The following is a 21,476-nucleotide window of genomic DNA, read 5'->3' as shown; positions in this document are numbered from 1 at the left end:
CTTATTCCTGTTTCTTTGGACAATACAGAGGTTTTTTACCAAAGGGGAAAACTGCGTATTCCTTCTTTTTCTGTATAACTCTAAGGAGCGTTTAGCAGGAAGAGCTTTGGCACAGGGAACGGGGTTTTTTGCACAAACACTTTATTGTTACTTAACCTAAACACTTTCTTGTTACTTAATATTTGATAGTGAAATATGTAACATTAGATTCCACTGTAAAAGAAAAGTCCTTTATTGTGGTAATATTTCAGGAAATGTCAACATTTAGGTTTTAAAGCACCCAATGTGTTCCATCAAGTTTCTTTTCTAACAAGGACAAGAACCTCTTTGCAGTTCTGTGGTTCTTTATAGCACAGAAAGGCTATTTATTGTCTTCTCAAGAATGGGTCACAGGATCCAAAAATTGAGGCTACTTTGTGATTTTGGTGGATTGCATTTCTCTCCCATTCAGACTACTTACCCCTCTGACTGCTAGCTCTGGATTTCCCATTAATCTCAAGATAACCAGCACAGGGCTAGGAACTGATCTGTCCACACCAGTTTCTACAAATAAGTTAAAATCGACAGCTGTTTAACTCAAAGTGCAAAAATAAAGACAGAACCCCATTGGCAATAGGGTGAGTGAGATGAGCAACAGTGAGGATTGCTGTCAGTAAGCTTCCATGTAAATTTTGTCACAGACATATTTCTGACAGCTTAATTTCATCTTTTAAGTGAAAGTGCTGTATTATTGCTGACTACCTACAGTCAAAAAGACTAGAAGTCACTCCAATATGAAGTATTGATTACCCTGTCTAGCAGTGGGAGCAAAGCTAGAGGTACATTGGCACTGCGTTCAGCATTTGCTAACAAAAGGCACAGTACCAGACAAATGTCTGAATGATTTTGCTTTCTGACCTGCAGTCTGCACAACTATCACATGGAGCAAGAAATCCAGAACTGCCCATGCCAATTCAATTGACAATAGCCAGACAGCCATAAATGTTACAGCAGTTATTTTCTATAGTGAAACAAATTTGCAAAGCATGTAAACAGAGAAGTCAGGAAGAAAATAAAGAGGATGGGATAGCAAAGCTGATTTATTTCCTGGATTAGTCTGAAGAAATAAAACCTAGATAAGTAAGAGACCTTCAGGAGTGATGGTACTTGTTCTGAAGAACAACCATAGTAGGTGCTGTTGAGGGATTTCCCATCCTGGAAGCCCGACGTGGCCATGGCTGGCTGGTAATGTTTAGGAAGAAGCAGGAGTACAAAATGGTGCTTTCTCCAGTGAACCTGTTGCCTCTTGCCCCTTTCCAGGGTAGTTGCCCCTTGCTAGCATAATCCCAACTTCACCATCGGCAAAAGTTAGAATAAGAAGGGCACAGCAAGGCCACAGAATTATTCAAGCGGTTACAGTTCAAAAATGATTTTTATACAAAAGAGACTTTGCAGATCTATCACATATATAGATTTGATCTTGAAAAAGATCTGCTAATCAGCAGGACCACTCCTGCTGTGAAAGGAAAATTAGGCTCCTGAATATTACTGTTTAGATTCTAAAAGCTTGCAGAGGCACATGCTGTACATGTGAATATTTGTGAAAATTAAATTAACCTTGAACTCATGAAGGTTTATTTTAAACAGATGGTATATCTGAATAAGCACCTGTAACAGTATGAATCCTTGAAAGAGAAAAAGCCACTGTTGCTTTTTGTTGTAAATGAGAGCATCACACATAAGTTTCTTTCCTTTCTGCCTCATTTCCTTTTTCAGGAGCTTGTGGGTATCTGATTTTAAAGCAGAAAGCTTTCTGACGAAACTAGATGAATATTTAATTCTAATTATTATCTTTAGTAAAACCTTGTTCAAAATGCTTAAGGATGTTGTGTGTGTTAGGTGCAGATACAGAATACATTTACGAACAGATTTAGGGCTGCAGGTATGTGTAACTCTAACTTGTTTCTCTGTCAAATACTGCGTATTACATTACATTACCTTAATAGCTTCCTTTGCAAATACAAACCCTTTTGGGGGCATCTAGGTGCTCAAAGATATTTAGGCATTTAAATACCTTCCAGGAGTGAGATTTTTCCCTTCAGAATGTCATTAAATAGTACTCTTAAAATAATATATTAAAATGTTGCTTTCAAATGTTTGTTATACTCTACTTTTTCTTTAAAATCAGAGTTTTAGATAAAAAAGTTGACAGGTAATAAAGTTGATCTCTATGTTTAAACACTTACAGAGATGTATCAGTGAGTCTCTACTGCCCATCCTGAATACATTGTAAATCTGAGGGAACCAGAAATAATAAACCAGGGAGTGTTTATTCTGTGTATATGTGTGTCTGGTATTCACCAGCAAAGCTTGAGCAGAGGGACAGGGCAAACTGACAGTTCTGATTTATTCAGTATTTCTCTCGAGGTGTCTCAGGCTCATTTACTGAATGTGCTTCAGAATTCCAAGATCAAGAGTTGTTTAGATTGGTTACGGTGTAAGCCTCATTAAACACCCATGAAATGCCCATAAATCCCCAGCAGGTTGCTGTGCTGGAATGTAAGGGAGCTTAAAAATCAAAGACCCGTTTCTCCAGCAGACATGCAATTTAAGAGAAAGAGGCATGAAGCCATAATTCACTAACATAATGCTCATGAACTTTGTAAATATTGCAGTGATGATGTAGCGACTGTTTTGTGATGGATCATGAGGATGCAGTTTGCATCTGCCCATCTGGTTGGCCATGGGGTGTGTAAGTCTTGGCACTGGAAGCTGTTTGACCCTGAGAATACGATCTACCTTTTTGTGATTATAGGGTTTAGAAATTATAATCTCTTTTGTCTAAACCTCTGAAGTGCTTTGAAGCTTATGATCCCCTGAGTTTAAGCCAGCAGGTTTAGGGGTTTGCTGATGTGTGGTGGTTATAGGTGCAGTAAGCTGTGAGAGCAGCTTTAGAGACTTGCAGAGAGCTTGGGTGTTCTCGGGGATGTAGAATCTAAAGTATCACTTATACCCAAAATCGAACAACTAACTTAGATGTTAGCAGGTGAAGTGGGATTTCTGTATAAACCTCTGATAAAATTGTAGTGATGGCTTCCCTGGCTGGACACCAACCGAGGTGGCTTCTTCAGTTTTCCTCTGTATGTGACTTCATTTCCCTGTAACAAATATGGTGATTACATATCAGATACAGAATCTAATGGTTTCCCTCTGGTTTGAAAGGAATAAAACGTCAGCAAAATGAGAAACTGTAGACAATTTTACCCTCTGAAGCAGGACTCAGAAAGTCTTCACCTCAGGTAAAACTTTCTCTATTGTGCCGAGGTTTTTAAGGCATCTTTTTCTATTTTGTGCAGTCCTTGTGTTTAAGAGGCCCTGGTACTTACCCATTTAAACTTTGGTTTATTATTTTTTCTTAAAGTATTCTGCTACATTTTTTATATCTTCTTGGGTCTCTTATTACCTGTTTCTGAAAAATTCATCAGTGAAATTCTGTTCACTGGACAGTCCAGATCCCACAGCAGAGGTACCCTTGCCCTGAAGTTTGGAGGAAAGCTTGTGTGCTCTGCATCCTTGGAACTGCTGCTTATGTATGGCTTCTTTAGTCTGGGAATTGTAACCCTCCAAATGTCAGGGCTCTGAGCTCAGAAAAACACAAACATTGCTGGACCTGGAGGTGCCCTTAAAGATCCAGCTGAGACATAGATTTACTCCTCTCCACAAATAGCCATATGCTGATTTTTTGGTCTTGGAAAGAAATAGTAACTTCTGTGTGCACAAACACAAAAATATTTGATTTCTCTGCATATAGCCCAGTGGCTCTAAAATGTAAAGATCAGCCTAGTGAGTATGTGCTGAACCAGACAGTAATGCCCTTGGGTCACCATCTGGACCTGGCCCATTCATGTGCACATTTTGTGGGCTAGGAGTCAAAAAGTGCTGTGGAATGTGCCAACCTTCCTCATGGTTTAGGAGTAAATTGGATTTAGTAGCTGTCATCTGAAAAAGCAGAGCTTTCTTTCCTCTGGCAGTTTTGAAAATGAAACCAAGTTCTTTACCAACCAGTGCTTAGGGGTCACTTTTGGGCTGTGTTTTTACAGTGCCTTTGCAAATTTACTTGCAGACCACCTCTTCCATCTTCCCCTAAAAGGTCAGCTTGGCTAAGACTTGCTTTCTGATGAAAGAGAAGGCTCACTTAGGCTGATTCTAAATGGATGTGGAGAATAACATGTGTTTGTGAATTATAAGAAAATTATCTGTGTTTAGGCAACTCATTGTGTATCAGTAAATATTATAGTGTGTCCTAGCCGGAATATACAGCAGACTGGACAGGTCAAAAACCATGAAAAGCATTGCTGGAAGTTTGTTTTCATAGCATTTGCTGAAGTGTTCATTGAGCTTGTAACTTCTGGGTTGGATACTTAATACTCTTTAGTGAGTCTGTACAGTGTTTGGATTCAGATTTGGATAAGAAGGGAAAACTTTTGCCTATAAATATAAACAGAACAGGCATCACTTAAAGATTTTATTATCTCTTTTATTCAAACCATGTGGGAGTTTGCATTGTATGAAGTCCTGATTAAATTATAGTGTCTTCACAATGCCAAGTGCCTTGTGAAGATCCTGTTGGGAGGCAAAAAAATTCCCACTGCTATGACATTAAAAGAATGTACACTGAATGTTAAAAATGCTCTCTATTTTATAGCAAGGTGGCATTTGGCATGTTCATTGTTACACAAAAACCTGTTGTTCCTTTTGGGGTTTTCCTAACTGCCAAAGAAAATTGAACTTTCTCTTTGTGAAAATACTTGCTCTTGAGTTCTGTATAGGGTCCAGAGAGGGGCAGCAAAGCTGGTGAAGAATCTGAAGCACAAGTCCTAGGAGAAGCTGCTGAGGGAGCTGGGAATGTTTAGCCTGGAGAAAAGGAGGTTCAGGGGTGAACTTCTCACTCTCTACAACCACTTTAAAGGTAGTGAGGGGTTGGCCTCTTCTTCCTGGCAGCTAGTGATAGGATGAGAGGACATAGTCTTGAGGAGGTTTAGGTTGGACATTAGGAAGAATTTTTCACTGTAAAATGCTGGATGTGGCCCTGAATGCCGTGGTCTAATAGACAAGGCGGCGTTCAGTCATAGGCTGGACTCTGTGATCCCAGAGGTCTTTTCCAACCTGGTTGGTTCTATGATTCTTTTAAAACTGCTGCTCACATAGCTGAACAGGATGTTTTTCCTGTTGTCCAAAGCAGGGTAGAATTATTAAGTCTTTGCCTAAATACTGGTAAAAAATTAAAATCATATTCCCTGTCTTTCTCCCTGTCAGTCAAATGGACTGATTCAGATAGGAGCACTTCTGATTTCTGCTGTAGGTAAATGCAGCAGTATTGGCCAGTCCTTTCCTGTCCACACTTTTCTTCGAGCGAAACTCTGCTGTTACAATAATATCAAATTATGGCTCCATACACACTTTTATGTTCACTTGGAAAGCAGCTTCAGCCACTTAGTATGCTCACAGGACAAGACTCAGAAACAAATCCAGCTTTCTTCATGAACAGTTCAGCAGCAGAAACTGTTGTGTCCTAGCATCCAACACCATTGGTGCTTGGGTTTGACTGAGCTTTTGAAACAATTGTTCACTCATCTCCCTTTGCTGTGCCTTGGTTTACCAAGCACAGCTTTTCGGAGCACACAGACAGAGTTCCCTCCTGATGAAACCCAGTGCCCTCCTGCCTCTCCTGGCCATTCAGGTCATGGCCCCAAAGTGTGACATAAAGGGTGGGGCAACCTCAGGTCCCAGCACATCCTGTTATTTCCCTAGATTGGAACCACACTGCTTATTAGTGCACCCATAAGTTTAAGCCAAAGTTTCAGGCTTTGCTTTGAATATATTGAGGGCAGCCATGTTTGTGTTTTTCACTAGGTATAGCACAGTTGTCTTAAATTTTTCATCTTTTCATTAGGTTAAGGTGCTCACGGCCTTGACTTCTAATCTTTGAGCAGTTCCATGGGCCTTAGCAGTATCTGAGGATTGCATTATTCAAGTTTTCATGTGGACATTCTCTAGAGAAGACAAAGGTGATTTAAATCTGAAGTCAGAGGAAGAAAGCACTGAAAAAACCTGCTGATTTCTTTGGCAGAAAGTATATGTTCTTTACCTGTGATCAAATTACATAAGCTTGTTCTAAATGTTTGTTGAGCCACTCTTCTGTCAGTGAAATACAGAAAGAATGCCATTTTTAAATATAAGAAGCCTCAGCAGCTCATGCAGGTTGCATTTGAATTTGATCCCTAGCTATTCTGGACAGTAAAGTAACGGTAGGTGTTTGGAGTTTTTTTGTTTGTTTGTTTGTTTTTGTTTTGTCTTGTATTTTTCCAGGAATGAGTAGTTCATCATACTTATGGCTTTTCTGATGGTGGAAAGCAATTTTTCAAACCATCTTATAATTTTCAGTCAATTGCCATCTACCTCTTTCAAGTTTCAGTTGATCTGTGTACTTGCCACGGTGAATAAGCAGCAATGGAGATAATTGAAACTGCAACTCCTGTAGGTACCGCTGTTAAAAGGTTTTCAGACCCAAACTCATTCTTCAAACTCTCCATCATAGACTTTATCAAGAGTTTCACTGTGATTATCACTGGATGATTCTTTTTATTGTATTCATTGCATTCTGTATCTAATGACAGATATTTGCAGTTACTCCCAAATTGGTTATTGTTTTACAGAAAAGATCATGTTTGATATTTTTTATTGTCAAATAGCTGATTGCTGTTAATTGCTTTTGCTGTGGATTCAGGAATGGAGAGACTACACAGGCAGTTGCTCTGAAGCCACAAGTGAAATGTTTATCCTGTTTGAAAATGTGATGCGATTCCATTTTATCTGTAGAAAAAATCCTTTTACCAGGAAGTGCAATGGCCTTTGTGAGACCTCACACCCCTCATCACTACCTGAGAAGCAGAGAGAGAAGAGAGACACAAAGCTTAGTTTAATTGGAACAAATCTATGAAGACTGACATGAGGCTTCAGCTAAAAGAATGAGATTGACACTGCTGCCATGTACAGTGTTCTGCCTGAACCAAGAACCTAGGAATGAAGAGCAGATGAACTTCGGGACAATCACAGAGGCTCAATGGTTCTGCTTTGGAAGAAGCCTCCTGTCCTTGCCTGGGTCTGTGCCAGGTGAACCAGCTGGTGTGGTACTCTGGGAGGGTACCCTGTGCCTCGCACAGCTGCTGAGGCATCATCTGGAAGGCACCCGAAGGAGTCTTGTGACCCACCCCTGACCTAGGGTGGTACAGTGATGCTTTTGTGTCATTCCTCACAGATGTTTGCCTAACCCATTCTTAGCCTGTCTCTAGCACTATATTGTTACAAAATGCTTCCTAGCATCTGTCCAGTGTCTGCCTTGCCACAGCGGAAGCTGTTAATTCATCTCCTCTCTCTCGAGAACAGTTTCCTCTTTGTAGGTTTCTTCTGCATCTTGAAGTTTGCCATGTTCAGCTTCCATCTTCTCTAGGCTGAGAATCTTTTATGCTCCTTTCCTTCCTCAGTGTTCATTTTTCCTAGGTACCAATTTTAAAAGCTTTAGTTATATACTAGGTAAGTCAGGGGTGACATTATCTGCTCTGGATGGATGTCCTTCCTTTCAGGTCCCCTGTGAATGCTTTGTTATGACAGAGCAGAGATACTCCTGTTCTACCATAAAGATTATTGAAAATTCAGGGGGTGTAATTAAACTGGTAGAAATGTCTTTCTGCAAAGACAGCAGAGTGGTCAGATTGTCTAGATGTTTGTTCCTTTGGAGAGTCCCATTCAGAGAAAGTTCCTAGAAGAAGCCTTTGGGTAGTTGGATTTGTTAAATGGTGTGATTCTTGGCGTGTCCTGTGCAAGGCCAGGAGTTGGTCTTCATGATCTTGATGGGTCCCTTCCAACTCAGCATAATCCATGAGTCCATGATGCTGTGAGGATTTCTGGAGGGTGGTTGCCTGCAGCTGTCAACCTCCACACTCCTTCTCCCATGTGTTTAGTTTAAGAAATAAGCACATTATCAGTGGACAGGGTGTTCCCAGGCCAGCTGGGCTTTACCAGTGACAACAAAACACTGATCACTGTTTTACCTTCCCTGCTGCCCTTTTTCTTCTGTGTTTCTAGCTGGTGTTCTAGAAGCCAAATGGAAATAATGTCAAAGTCTACTTTTCTGGGAGTTTTTTGTCTTAATCTTGAAGCTTGACATTTTTTGTGTCTTGTTTGTCTTGCACTGTCTTAAAGGAGCTTTGTAAGCTGGGAGTTGCATCCAACTGCTTTTATTGGTTCCCATAACACAGCAGAAAAACCTTATTTCCTTTCAAGCATGAGGACAGATTAACAGTGAGGTCAACACTGTTGCTTGATGACATTTTAAGTCAGAGTGACAGCAGAGGAGGGATCAGCTGCCCTGGTGATGGTTTTCCTCACAGCCCTGCAGCTGGATCACTTGTAAACATTCACCAAACAGCTGGCCAGGCATCTGTCCACAACTGCTCCAGGAGGTGTGCTAGCACTTAGCTGGCTCTCCAGAAAAGTTAGATGGCACTGTGTGGGAGACTACTATGTGGGATTTGTTTCTACAGAAACAAAATTATTCTCTGTTTTCACGTTCTTCATGTTGGTCACGCATGTCAGTTTCAGATTCCGTGTGGCTGTGGTGTTTGCTGCAAGATGAAGGTTTTGATGGTTGTGGAGAGACCAGCAATCAGCATCAATGACCACCTCTCCTTTCTGTTTTCTCTACAGCATTTTCTATCTGCATGCGATAGTAACTGGCACACTCAAAAGGTTTCCATGGCACATTAATTTAACTGACATTTTCTCAGCAGCAGTAGATTACTTTTGTAAATTCAGGCAAAGCCTGAGTTGTTCTGACAATTGTAGCATGTCCCTGGTCATCTTTCAGATCTTTGCATGGTCTATGACATAGTTGCCATTGAGTGGGAATTGTCTTCATCAACACTGTAAACTCAGAATTTACTTTTCTGCTGAAAGAGAGGCTATATTTCCTCTTTTTCTGTTTCACAAATCTCCTTCTATTTATATTCCTTTCTTTCCTTTTATTTTGATAAATAAGTCTTTGTCCTACATTTTGACATCCTTTAAATATTTATCTTCTATATAGGTTTTGTCAATGCTTATCTGTTCAAATTTGATTTCATTATGGATATAATAAACTCTGCAATGTAAAATGTCAATGTCATCCAGCTAGGTACTATCTTGTAAGTTATCCCAAGAATGAAATATTTGCAAGTGTACATTTAGAAGTACTGGTTTCTATTTTTGTTTTTACATGGTGCTCCCAGCACAAAGCAAGCAACTTCAAAAGGAGAGTTTTGAAGGAAGCCTGAAAGTTTGCACTCTGTGTATGTGGAGTTTGGTTTGCTAGCAGTCACTGGAAGGACTGTCACAGGGCTGGGTGGCCCCAGAAGGCTGCGTTACCCCTCTGCCTTACCCACAGCTATCACCCACAGGGTGACAGCCGTAGAGATCAAAGATCCTTGATAAGGCTATCTGAGACCACAAAATTAAAAGCACTGTGTGGAAACGAAACTGCTTGTGGTTATGCAGAGGGTTTTCAAGTTCACTTCCATCATGGATTTTTGGTTTCTGATATTTTTTTCATTTTGGTGGAATGTTCTGATATAAAGCTATGGGCATTAGTCCTGCTATAAATTATGTGTTTCAGACAGCCTTCCAAACACTTGTGCATAATAATGAAATCTAGATTTTTCTTAAGATGTCCTTTATTGAGGTGGAGTCACTGCAGTGAAGTAGCACATAGTGAAAAGTGCAGTCTCATTCCCCTGCAGTCAGGGCAGGCTGGTTTCTTACTAAATAGTTATTTAACTTTTCCTTTTCAGTTTTGTTTTAAAATATGTCAGTAAGGAGGTTCCAATCCCAAGCCATTGCTCTGCTCCATAGGGGTTCATGCAGTTACAATTTGCCCAACATAGCCTACATTTCCTCCTTTTCTGTTTCACTAACCTTCTCCTATTTATATTAATTTCTTTCCTTTTATTTTGATAAATAAGTCTTTTTCCTCCATGTTTATATCCTTTAAATATTTATCTGCTCTCCTTCTGTCTCCCTGTAGTCATTGCTCAGTAGTGTTTATGTTTAGCTTTTGGCAGTTTCTCAGTAACATGGGGGAAAAAAAACAAGATTTCCTTTTCTGTTAGATATTCTTTTAAAGCTCAAGCAGCTACATACATTTTTAAAGCTGTATATAGGGACTGAGATGTAGCTGGTGAGATCCTATTAATGTCAACAGCACTTTTACTATTGACTGCTTTAGGGCCATGATTTCACCCAGAAACTCTCTGAACTTAGTCATATCTTCCACAACAATCCCTATACTGTAGTGGAGTCCAGGCTGAAAAACAATTCACAATTGTTTGAGGACTCTGTTTCTCTTGTCAAAGGAGAAAACAATAAATCAGCCTTTTTTTTGTTGTTGTTGTTGTTGCCTGTGTGACCAAGGCTTGCTTATTGCAAAGCTTTAATGAGCATGTTGATAACAGCACTGAGAGCAGGCTTTTTCTTATGCTCTAATTTAGGAAATGACCTTGCCTTGACTTCACAGCCTGCTTGCTGGTGGGACTGGAGGCTTCTTCAGTGACAGACAGCCGTCTCACAGATGCTTTTTCATTTTTATGAGGCAAACACATCAGCAGAGCTATATTAAGTATGTCTGCATCACATCAGGGCAAAGCAGAGGTTTGTTTTATCTGAATGTTAACATTAAATGGCACAATTTTACTGAACTTTTAAAATTCTAAATTCCAGTCTGTTTTGTGTGCAGGTAGCATGGAGGGCTGGGTTACAAGTAACCTGCTAAACCTCATCCTGTGTGGTTTACAAATAGAATCTGTCTCAGGGCTTCATATCTCCTAGATGAAGCGTGCCTTCAGTGTTGGATGATATGCCACTATCCCAGCTTCCTCAGTGATGCCTTAGATATAGTAGTTATTTGTTTTGGAAACCAACATTTTTTGCAATTCAGTAACTGAAAAGCTCATCCAAAAAATTTTGTTAGAACAAGTCGGATTGGACTGGCTCTGTGTTTACCACATCCAAGCAGCCTAATGGAAGGAGTGTTTAGAGTGAGAAGTCAGCATAGTGCAGTTGTGGTCTGGACAGCTTAGGGGGAATGTTAACATTTGCCTCCTGTCCTTTGACCAAATCCTTCCAAACCCTCCCTTCTGAGAAGGGAACCTCTTACTGTCCAGCCACTGTCTCATGTTACCCATATCAGAGCTAAGCCGGTAAACAATCACAAAAACTTCACTTCAAAACTTTGCATGTTTACCCTAAACCTGGAAGACATGGAGATTCTGTTTTAAAACTTCCTGATGGGCTTTTTTATTAACCATCTTCTGAATTTATGTTACAACTGATAAAGAAAATATGAGTTTCTGACAGAATGTCTATCCATACGAACAGGACAGCTGAGGGAAATTTTGCTTGACAAAATATCAGTATTAAGGATTTCAGCAGAATTCTTTGGTTTGATTGTATACCTTTTCAAACAATATTTCATAGTTGTACATTATAATTAGAGTTAAGAAAGAGGAGATAAAATAAAACCCTTAACAAAGTGTACTTTGATGCAGCCAAAACAATTTTTCTCCATTTAATTTTGGCAAAACTTGCCAAATTTAGGCTTTCTGTTCCAGTTTAGAGAACAAAAACCCACAGGAAAAATCTTTTAAAATATTCAAAATTAAAGGTTTCAAACAGGCCTACAGAAAATATTTACTAGGAGTACTTCAGCCTATGACTAAAACTGCCCTGGTGGCAAATAACAACATCCCAGTAGATACCTTCTACACAGAGAAGAAATATCACATTTCCTCTCCTTCCAGGAATTCTCACTTAATATTTTATAAAAGATTATTGGTCTCATCCTTAAATATCTGAACTGGACCAGGAAGAAGGTTTCATACTATGTCATTAAAAAAATAGTCGGGGCTCATATAACAAAAGAGAAGGAACTTGGGTGGGCTTTAAATCACTCTCACACAGGGACACTTTGCCCTGAGTTCATGTGCCAAGAGTTCTTGGGGAGATCCTGTGCCACCTTCACCTCCATTTACCAAGGGAATTAGTAGCTGCTCAAAGGTCCTGAAGGAGAGGAAATGCCCCTTTCAATACAAATGGCTTTTGAGACCTGGAGAGATTGTATAAAGGGGACAATTTTTTTTCCTGTAGAAGGCTGGCATAAGAGGGAATATCTTTGCATTTTCATCCCTGAGCCAGTGTTCATTCCTTATACTTTTCAGTCATAAGAGCTGTTATGCTGCAGAAGGTATGGTGAATGCCGAAACACAGCTTTCACACTTCCAGAGTAAGGTGATGCACACACTTTACTCAGCTCTCCCTGTAAAACCCACCAGAGAGGTGTGTTTTTAGGGCAAAGAGTAGCAGTGCTTGATTAAACCATGCTGGGCTTCAAGCTTAAAAGGCAAGCAGAAAAACTCATTGCTCTGAGATCTGGATCATCTGCATCTCAAGCAGGACAAGAAAAAAAACAAACTTCTCCATTCAAACTTCTCCATTGCTTGTCTTGGCTAAGCAACTTCTCCAGAGCAAAACACCAGGCAGACACATTTGATACTGAAATGCCCCACGGATAGGAGATATGGTTCTTGGTGCTGCCTTTTCTTTGCAGCTGCATGCGAGTTAGCCAGCGCTGCAGCAGGGCAGGAGCTGCAAGGGAAAAATTAGCCTCTCAGAAGATATTAGATAAGTTTGATGGAGAAAAATTCATCCCTCTTTAGACTGTATTTAAGAGTAGGACTGAGGACTTCATCTTTGTGTTATTGGTTTCTTGTATGCTGGAACTACATCTGAAATACCTATTTTCTGTGGGGAGAAAAGGCCAACTGTCTCATACATGTTTTAAACAAATTTTCTTTATTGCAAAACTATATGAAACCAGTTTCTTCCTTCAGTTGATCATAATTTCCAGAGCTCCTGATGAATAGTGTTTACTGGGACATCTGAATTCTAAGGCCAGCCTTCTTATTAATTTGTCATTTTGAAATTATGCCTATTCCTAGAGCATAGGTAATTATTGCCTGTCAGTAAGAGTTAGTACTGAAATTGTTATTTCCTGCAATAGTAGTAATAATAATAATAATAAATAGTTATAAGTCCCACTTCAGTACTACTGAAACAAATGAAGCATAGGAGCATGTTACACTCAAATTCAAGAAACAAATACTTTAATGGTGATTTCGCAGGATATCGCATCCACTAAGGTAAATAAATTTAAATCAAACATATGATTTCCATAAAAAGAAAAAAAGTTCCAGGTGCAACTCTGCGGAGGTGTTGAAGATTTTCAGTTTTGCACAAGTTGTGAACAGATGTATTTCCAGCTGTAGGTTTGGATCTCTAAAAGACATTCCCTTCTAGCAGATAGCAGCTTTCTTTTCTCTTTATCAAGCTGTTTATTGAGTCTGGTTTTAATGAATTTAGTTAGAACTGGTTTATGCATTAGTGAGGGGTATAATTCTGACTTTGCTGGTGATGTACATCACCATACGATTTGGCTTATTGGATACCATTTCACATCTGCAGCTCCCAGACTCTGGTGAGAAACAGTTTCACCTGGGAGTTATGCATGAGCAAATCTGTAGATATTCAGTGGTCCAGTTCTGCTAAAAATACACAAAAATTGAAATTTCACCTCTGCATAAGGACATGAGATTTATGGGATTGTCTGGCTGGTCTGTCAGACTATATTTCTCTAATCATGGGGTTGAGCCCAACAGCTAATTTCAGCCAAAAATCTAAAACACACCTAATCTCCTACAGCATCTGTGGATCTTTTTGGTCAAGAGGAGAGATCCAAGTTGGTGTCCCAGTGAGAAAACAGCACGAGGTTGCAGCTGCCAGAGGCTCCATGGGATTGGAAGGAGGCAACTGCGCAGCACCCTCAGCTCACCAGGCTGCTCCTTGCTGGTCAAAGCTATGAGGAAAATATGACAAGGGCTCAGTTTGCTGGCCTGAGGATTTATTTTCAGCTGAGTTTTTATGTCCTAGAAGCCATGTTTGCACCTGACAAGTCCCATGTGATTTTTTTTTCTTCTTCAGCATCAGATTTCATCAATCTGTTCTTTAATTCTCTTTGTTGGAAAATTGAGCAGAAGTACTTCAGAGGGATATTGCGAGATTTAATTAACTTTTACAAACAGAGAAAATAGAAAATAGGTAATAAAGACTAGAAATGGAAGTTCAATAATAAAGCAGAGTATTGATTTAGAGACATCTATCATTCCAAATTTCAACATCGGAGCATCAAGGCTACTTTAAAATGCAACAAACAAAGGCAACTCTTTGATTTCTTTAAAGCCAAATGTGTTGTTTCATGTGAAAGGGGAAAAAGAAAAAAAAAAAAAAAAAAAAAAAAGGAGGGAGGGAGGGACGGAGGGAGATAAAATGACCTCCCCCAGACTCTGGACTCCTGAAACCCAGTCTGCATTCTTACTGATTTTTCAGAGTGCCCTTCTACAAAGGAGTGTCTTTGCTCTGTAGATCTGTTTTTCTACCTTTGCTGCAGAAGCATAGGGTTGAGTGATAAAGCTGTGGTATAATGGCTCTTTCCCCATCTCTAAAAGGTTCTATATTTCAGGCCATAGAAGAACTTTCTTTCAGAAAAATCACCTTCCCAGAATGATATGCATTTCAAAAGAAAAGCACAAGAAGTCCCTGTGTGACATTATTGGTATGCTTCTACATCCAGTGTGCCAACAGGACATTTTCTGTTTTTTCTTTGTGTTGTATTAATGTTCTGCTGATGAAGGTGCAACAGGAAAGGCTGTACTTCAGAGGATTTGAGTTTAGTACTGTGTGGGACAAGAACACAGTAAAGCAAATAGTATTTCCAAGCAGAACCATTGAAGACTATGGTCACTTTTAGAAAGCCTATATTTCTCCATATATCAGGTAATTGGGCACCACACCATGTACGTTGTCTTCTGGACACAGGCAGTGTGGATTGAGTTTAGAATTTAGCACTCTACTTTTGCCTACAACAGTAGGCAAACAGTAACAGGATTAAAAACAGATTACAATAACAGCAATAGAATTGAAAAGGATGTTGCAGAGAGTTTTATGTATACATTCTATTTGCATTATTTTTTTGTGTGTTCCAGTGCTATGTGAAAAATTTGAAATTGAGTTGCAAGTTCCTAAGTGTGAGTCCTATTTTGCTTTTGCTCTACTTGAGGCAAAGTGCTGAGTTTTAAAGAAGTGAGGAGGGTAATGGATGAAATTTAAAGCCATTGTTTTGTTCACTGATTTATTTCTTCTGCTGTGATGCTTTTTGATGCTGATTTAATTAACTTAGTTTGTAGCTCCCCTTATTCTTCCTTAATTAATTAATTAATTCTTCACTTCTGGTTAAGCAGTGACACTTCTTATTGAAAGGTAAGGATGAGCAAATAATTTATATTTAGAAATGCTTTTTGCCAAACATCTCTGGGCAGATTGTGAAATTTTTAACCTTATTTATGTATTTTCTACATGTATCTTCCTGCAGAATCAGCTTTCTCTAAGTGGCAGATGCTTTTGTCACACATAAAGGGGGATTTCTCTCCCTGATGTTTCAGGTCAGGGGATTCAGCAGCACTTCAGTTAAAATTGTCAAAAAGGACAAAAATCATTGAGGAAAAAGTCACTAAGGCAGCAAACCTATCATCTGACAACCTATTCATAGTTTAAAAAAAATTAAATTTTCAAACACCAATTTCAGCCTGGTGACATCAAGACAACAGTTTCCAAAATCACTGGAAAGGGACTGACCCACTCAGAGAGGCAACCAAATCACCAGGTGCTGTCCTGAGAGAGGACTCTGGGGAGGGACCAGGCTGCTGTACCTCAATGCAGTCAGCAGATGCTCACACTGGGACTTTGCTGCTTATCACATTTGCTTTGCAGCCCGGTGTCCTTGGCCAGGGCAGTCCATTAAGATGTCTGTAATATGCACTGTCTTGCTGTGCATAAAATCTTTCTCTACATAAGATTTTAAAGAGGAAAGCTCTAAGTGGAAAATGGTGAGCACTAATTTAGAGCATCTGTACCCTGGCAGGACCCAGCTGGCCTCAAGGGAAGCATGGTGGGGCACATGTGGGGCACCAGGGGGGTCTCAGCCCAGGGAGCAGGGCAGAGCCCACGCCACTGCCACACACCCTCATTGGTGCTCTTGCCACCAAATGGTGCCTGGGTGCTGGCCCAGGCTGTATGAGGACAGCAGTGCCCAGGTGGGGACACTCTGTGGGGCTGCAAGCCCGACTTCTGCTCCTGAAACAGAGGTTTGCAAAAGGATATGTAGCCCCTTAATGCAGCAGCTACAGGTTTAGAGGCCATGACTGGAGAATGAGATGTCTTCTGTGGTGACATCACCTTCTCTTTAAGTCTGGAGTGCCTCTAGTGTGCGTGTGGCGAGAAGAGTGGCTTGTGTGGTTCCAGGTCCACACCCAGTTGCCACCACAGCAGCAAGCAGGGCATGGGGCTTCAGCAAAGCACAACGGGCTGCACAACGGAGCCTTTGCCTGTTGAGAGGTTAACATGAAGGGTGGAGGGTTGATACGATGATTGGTATGAATGATGTGCTATTCTTCTGACAGCCAGTTCTCACTGCTGTGCAGTGCAAATGCAGGAGGCACTTTCTTAGGCTACCTAACCAAGCTTAATGGAAATGTCCCACGTAGTGTCCAGCAATGCCCACCTATCCAACACAAATTCCCACCTGGGATCATCCCTGATGGACAGCACAAGAAACAGTCTATCTTCACATAGGTTAAGAATTTTGTGAGCGTAGGAGGTGTGATTTTTACTTGTGGGATGAGATTCCCTCTGTTTTGAATTTATCTACAAGGTAGTTTGAATGAGCTAGTAAAGTTGCTATTGGCCTAAGTTAAGCATCAAAATAGCAAGAAACCAAAGTGTGTCACCTGTGCTATTTCAGATTTTCAGATCAGCTGGTTTGGACCTATTTCTGTGCATCAATTTTTGAAGTACAGAAATAGACAGGGGTTTTGTTATTTATGTTCCTTTCTCGGGTGCTGAGAGTACTCAGCTCAGTACTCTGAGCAGCTCCACAACACATGCCTGCAATGACAGAGTCTGACAGATCTCAGGCTTTGCTACCTAAAATAGTTTCTTAATATGTATTCTAGGTGCTTTCATCTGAAAAGCATACTGGCATTGTGAAAAGAACAAAGAAAATGTCAATATTTTTCAATAAAGTAGCGATTGACTGAAAAATTTAAATGTGACTTTAGGATCAAGATTTGGTAATGTGGGGACTGGAATCCTCCTCAGTGTCTGAATATTCTGTTAAATGGCTTTGGTATGAAATCTTCAGCATTAGTTTTGTTTAGCTTGAACTCAGCTCACCTCTGAAATTATGATTTCCCTTACTCTTGATTCATCTCAAACACAAAAAGTATTTTTCTCTCTGCTATCACACAATATAGTTATCTCTACACATAAAAATAATTAGTTACTATTTTTATTTGGCATTTTTCTTTGTTATGATTGTTTGGGTGGTGGTTTATTGGAAGTTTTGAACATTGTATATACAGATCACTTCCAGAAAGTGCTATGCAATGATACGTCATAAATGCTGCTAGCTTCAGCAAAACAGAATAACTTAATTTGACCAAGATTAATCCAACTTGCTCTGGGACTGGTACATTCTGTTTCATCTTAAATGAAGTAAAGTAATTAATTCTGTGTAGTTTTCATTTTCACATTAACATTCTCTTCTGTGAAGTGTAATTGCTTTCTTGTTGTTTGCAATACTGTAATCATTTTAGTTAGGGCATCTCTCTATAGGGAAAGACCCAGGGCCTTCCTACAGAACTTGCTACACAGATCAGACAGTCAGAAATAGAGGACACTTACCTAAGTGTCCTAAGGTCATTTACCTAAGGTCATACAAGCCATCAGCAGAGTGAGAATCAGAATCCAGACTGCCAGAACCTTATTCCAGTACTGTATCCAGTGACCATGCTGCTTCTTAATATGTCTCTGTTCTTATTGTCCTTTCTTTATAGTTCGGGATCGGGTACGATCTAAAATGGAGAGAGATATTTTGGCAGAAGTGAACCATCCTTTCATAGTCAAGCTTCATTATGGTAACTATAATAAAATATAATTCATGTTTGTTCTTAATTTGGGTGGGGAATTGTTACTAGGCGTGTTACACTTTGGTACAGATGCCCCCTGCCTAATTATGACTCTGTTGCTAACAAAGTCATAGAGGCTACCTGTGTGAAATTCTTCATTTATGTTGAAGGAGACATCCAGTATTTTTAAGTTTCAGCCATTCCTCCATTGAAATAAATTTGTCATAAAGTCTGACATGCTAGGTAGTGCTGGTGGGGTGGCTCCTGAGTTTACATCTGCCAAACTCTCACTTGCTGTCAGGTATCATTTAGAAAGACAGAGCATTTAAATTAAAACAGGTTATAATAATCAGTACCAGTCTAAATCTTTATAGGTGTGTACATAAATGTGGTGTCTTGGTGGAGTTGTCTCCTGCCACAGCAGGTATTCTGAGGGCATTCGGGTATGTGGGCTCCTCTTTCACACAAACATGGAAACTTCTCTCTATGCCTTGCTCTCAGTGACTCCTGATGCCTTGTGGAGTGGGAAACACTGTTAATTCATAGGTGCTTAACATGGAAATGAATATATTAGTAATGCACCATTGTCTCTCAACTACACTATTTTTTCTCACAGCCAAAGCTCAATTGCTAAGTTCTATACAGAAATAGTTTTTTTCGGCTCTCAAAGTTCTGAAGTAACACTGAAGCAGTGGCAGGAATGATGCTAGTCAACAGGACTTACTCTTTGGGGACTTTTTCTTGATTCAAACTTCCAACATATTCATCCTTTTCTAATGCAGCATTTCAAACAGAGGGAAAGTTGTACCTAATACTAGATTTCCTGCGGGGAGGGGACCTTTTCACCAGACTCTCCAAAGAGGTAAGCTGATAGTTCTTTAACTCAGAAACGAAAGACTGTCTTGGATTTTCCATTCCCACACACTCAAATTGAGTGTGTGGGAATGAAAAATGGCCTTGGAAATAGTGATATATATATGTGTAAAAGAGCTATCTCATCTTGCATGGTTAAATGGGTTCTTAATAATTGCATTTGAATTATGCCAGAGGTAATGCAGCAGATATCATGTAGGCATCACTGCCAGAGAAAACTGCTCCACTGCTAAGCCATTCCTGTAGCAAAATACCCCCAGACTCAATGCTTTCAGAATAAGTTTTGATGTGATAAGAAACAGTCTGAGAAATCAATCCCCAGTACGTATTGCCCTAGGGATGAGCCCAGAACCACTGGAAGAACACGCACACACTGCCAGGGAGGAGGGAAGGATGGCCATGGGTCAGGGCCAGCCTGTGCAGCTGCTGAGAGCAGGTTAAGGGCCATGCACCAGCCCAGACATGGGAGATTGACTATCACAGGCCTCATGTGTCCTCCTCCTGCCTGCCAGGAGCAGCTGCTGCTTCCATTCCCTCCCCAGGCTCTCATCCCTCCCCTGTCCTCTGCATGCCATGGCCCTGCAGAGGGGCTGCTGCAGGCAGGGAACGTCCCTAACCCGAGTCTTGCTGGTGCCCACACAGAGCAGCCTCAGCAGGTTTCCTAGGTTTGTTTTGCTCTTTCCTTTATCTCCAAACCTCTGTGAGGCAGCAGTCCCAGAGAGGTCCCTGCAGGAGTGCAGGAAGCTCCAGTGAGGCAGGACAGCTGTCCTGCAGTTGTCTGTGCCTGTGTTCCCAGCCCTTCGTACTTCTAAGGGTGTGGGGACAGGAATGCAGGCAACCACTCATCAGAGTCTTTAAAGACAGGAACCTTTCAAATGCCATCTTGAGGGGAAGCTCTGTTGCTCTTCTTGGGTTTGGGGAGTTACTGATGGACTAAAAAAAGCTGTGAAAACAGTATTTTCAGTCAAAAGCTCCCCAGCTCTCCCCCACCCCTGTTCAATTTCTGATTCAGTGACATGCTGCCGGATGCTGCGTGCTGTGCAACTTGGGACCCCAAGCTTTTGCTTTTAGGGTTTGTTTACTAATGCAAGAAGACATTGGTAACAAGTTAATTACACTGCTGAGTAATGATCCTTATATAAATATTCAGTCCCCGGTAGCAGTTATTTTTAATAGGAGAAAAAAGATTTTAAACATTTTAATTTAAAATGTCCTTCTGCTATTGTCATGAGACCAAGCTTTATTAACAAGGCAACTCTGCTGTCTCAGAAAGGGCCCCTCTGGTTTCATGGAAGACAGAAAATGTGGTTCTTGCCTAAGAGGGCAGGTCTGTGTTCTGCACAGCCAGGGAACTCAAAAGTGGAAGATACCAGCTCAGACTTTGTACTTCTTTAAAGCTTCATGTTTTCCCCAGAGCTTGTCCAGGGCAATTCACCAACTTCTGTGCTGTATACCGTCATTAATGACTCATTAAGCTGACACTAAAAATGTACTTCTCTTTTTTCAATGCTTGCAGCTCACCTTGCCTGCCCATACTTTGCAGCTGTTTAGGGGCAAGATATTGCAAGGGAAGAAATTCTGGGAAAGCTTGAACAGTTTGCAATTTGTAGGTATAGATTTGGTTGAAAGGTATTGATTTCAGTGAACTTCAAGTCAGATCCCATGTACATACATTGCGTGCATGCATGCAGAGCTTGCCTATTTCTTGCTCTGCCTTTTTGAGACATCTGACTTTAACTAGGTGTATATGTATAGATTAGATTTTTCCTAGATTCTATTGATTTAATTTATTGCCTATACTGTTTATTTTAAATCTTATAAATAATTTCAATTTCTTTTAAAATTAATTCCATTTTTACATTCAATAACAATTAAATTTGAGAACTTTTGCTTGTGTATTTATCTATTATTTTCCTTGTGATTTTATCTCTAAAAATTTTTCTTTGCAGTAATATTCTTAATTAAATTATGTCATGTCTGTACTCTGAATCATCTCTTTTTTCTCTCAGCTGTCTGGAACTTCTCAAAGCACTCAGATATTTTGGCTACCCATTTTTGAGAGCATAGACTTAATTTTAAAATTAAGCTCTACATCTTCTGCTGTAGAATTTACATTTACATATGACAAGTAAATTTGTATTCAGCTGACTCATTTTACTTCTGTCATGCATAATCACACTTGTGTATCCAATATATCAGCTTCTTTTTCTGCATTATTATCTCTGCGCATATTGAAATTTAATTAAAGAGAACGTCTCAGATATAATGGAAGTTGAACCATAGGGGTTTCCTGCCATCTGAGTTTTTCAGAGCTTATTGTTTTTTTTATTACAGAAGTTTCTTCTCGCCTAAAACACAGCTTTCAGTGTTAGTAGTGTCCATATCAGCTGCAGAAAACACTGTCTTCAGTTGGCACCTCATCAGGCCTTGGATGTTAGACAGCACATCACTGCTTAGAGC

At 40.1% G+C, this 21,476-nt stretch overlaps 1 protein-coding gene across 4 annotated transcripts in view; it reads left to right on the top strand.

Moving 5' to 3' along the window:
• The window catches only part of RPS6KA2 (ribosomal protein S6 kinase A2), a 279,656-nt gene that overhangs the window by 187,201 nt on the left and 70,979 nt on the right, over window positions 1-21,476 (top strand). For all 4 annotated transcript variants that reach the window (XM_031504319.2, XM_021544171.2, XM_021544173.2 and 1 more), the window contains 2 exons: window positions 18,072-18,152; window positions 18,926-19,005. In XM_031504319.2, the coding sequence (XP_031360179.1) occupies window positions 18,072-18,152; window positions 18,926-19,005 (161 nt within the window). The remainder of the gene's footprint in view (window positions 1-18,071; window positions 18,153-18,925; window positions 19,006-21,476) is intronic.

This window comes from Lonchura striata, chromosome 3 (assembly GCF_046129695.1).
Source record: "Lonchura striata isolate bLonStr1 chromosome 3, bLonStr1.mat, whole genome shotgun sequence".
NCBI lineage: Eukaryota > Metazoa > Chordata > Aves > Passeriformes > Estrildidae > Lonchura > Lonchura striata.
This window is presented reverse-complemented; position numbering and strand designations above follow the sequence as displayed.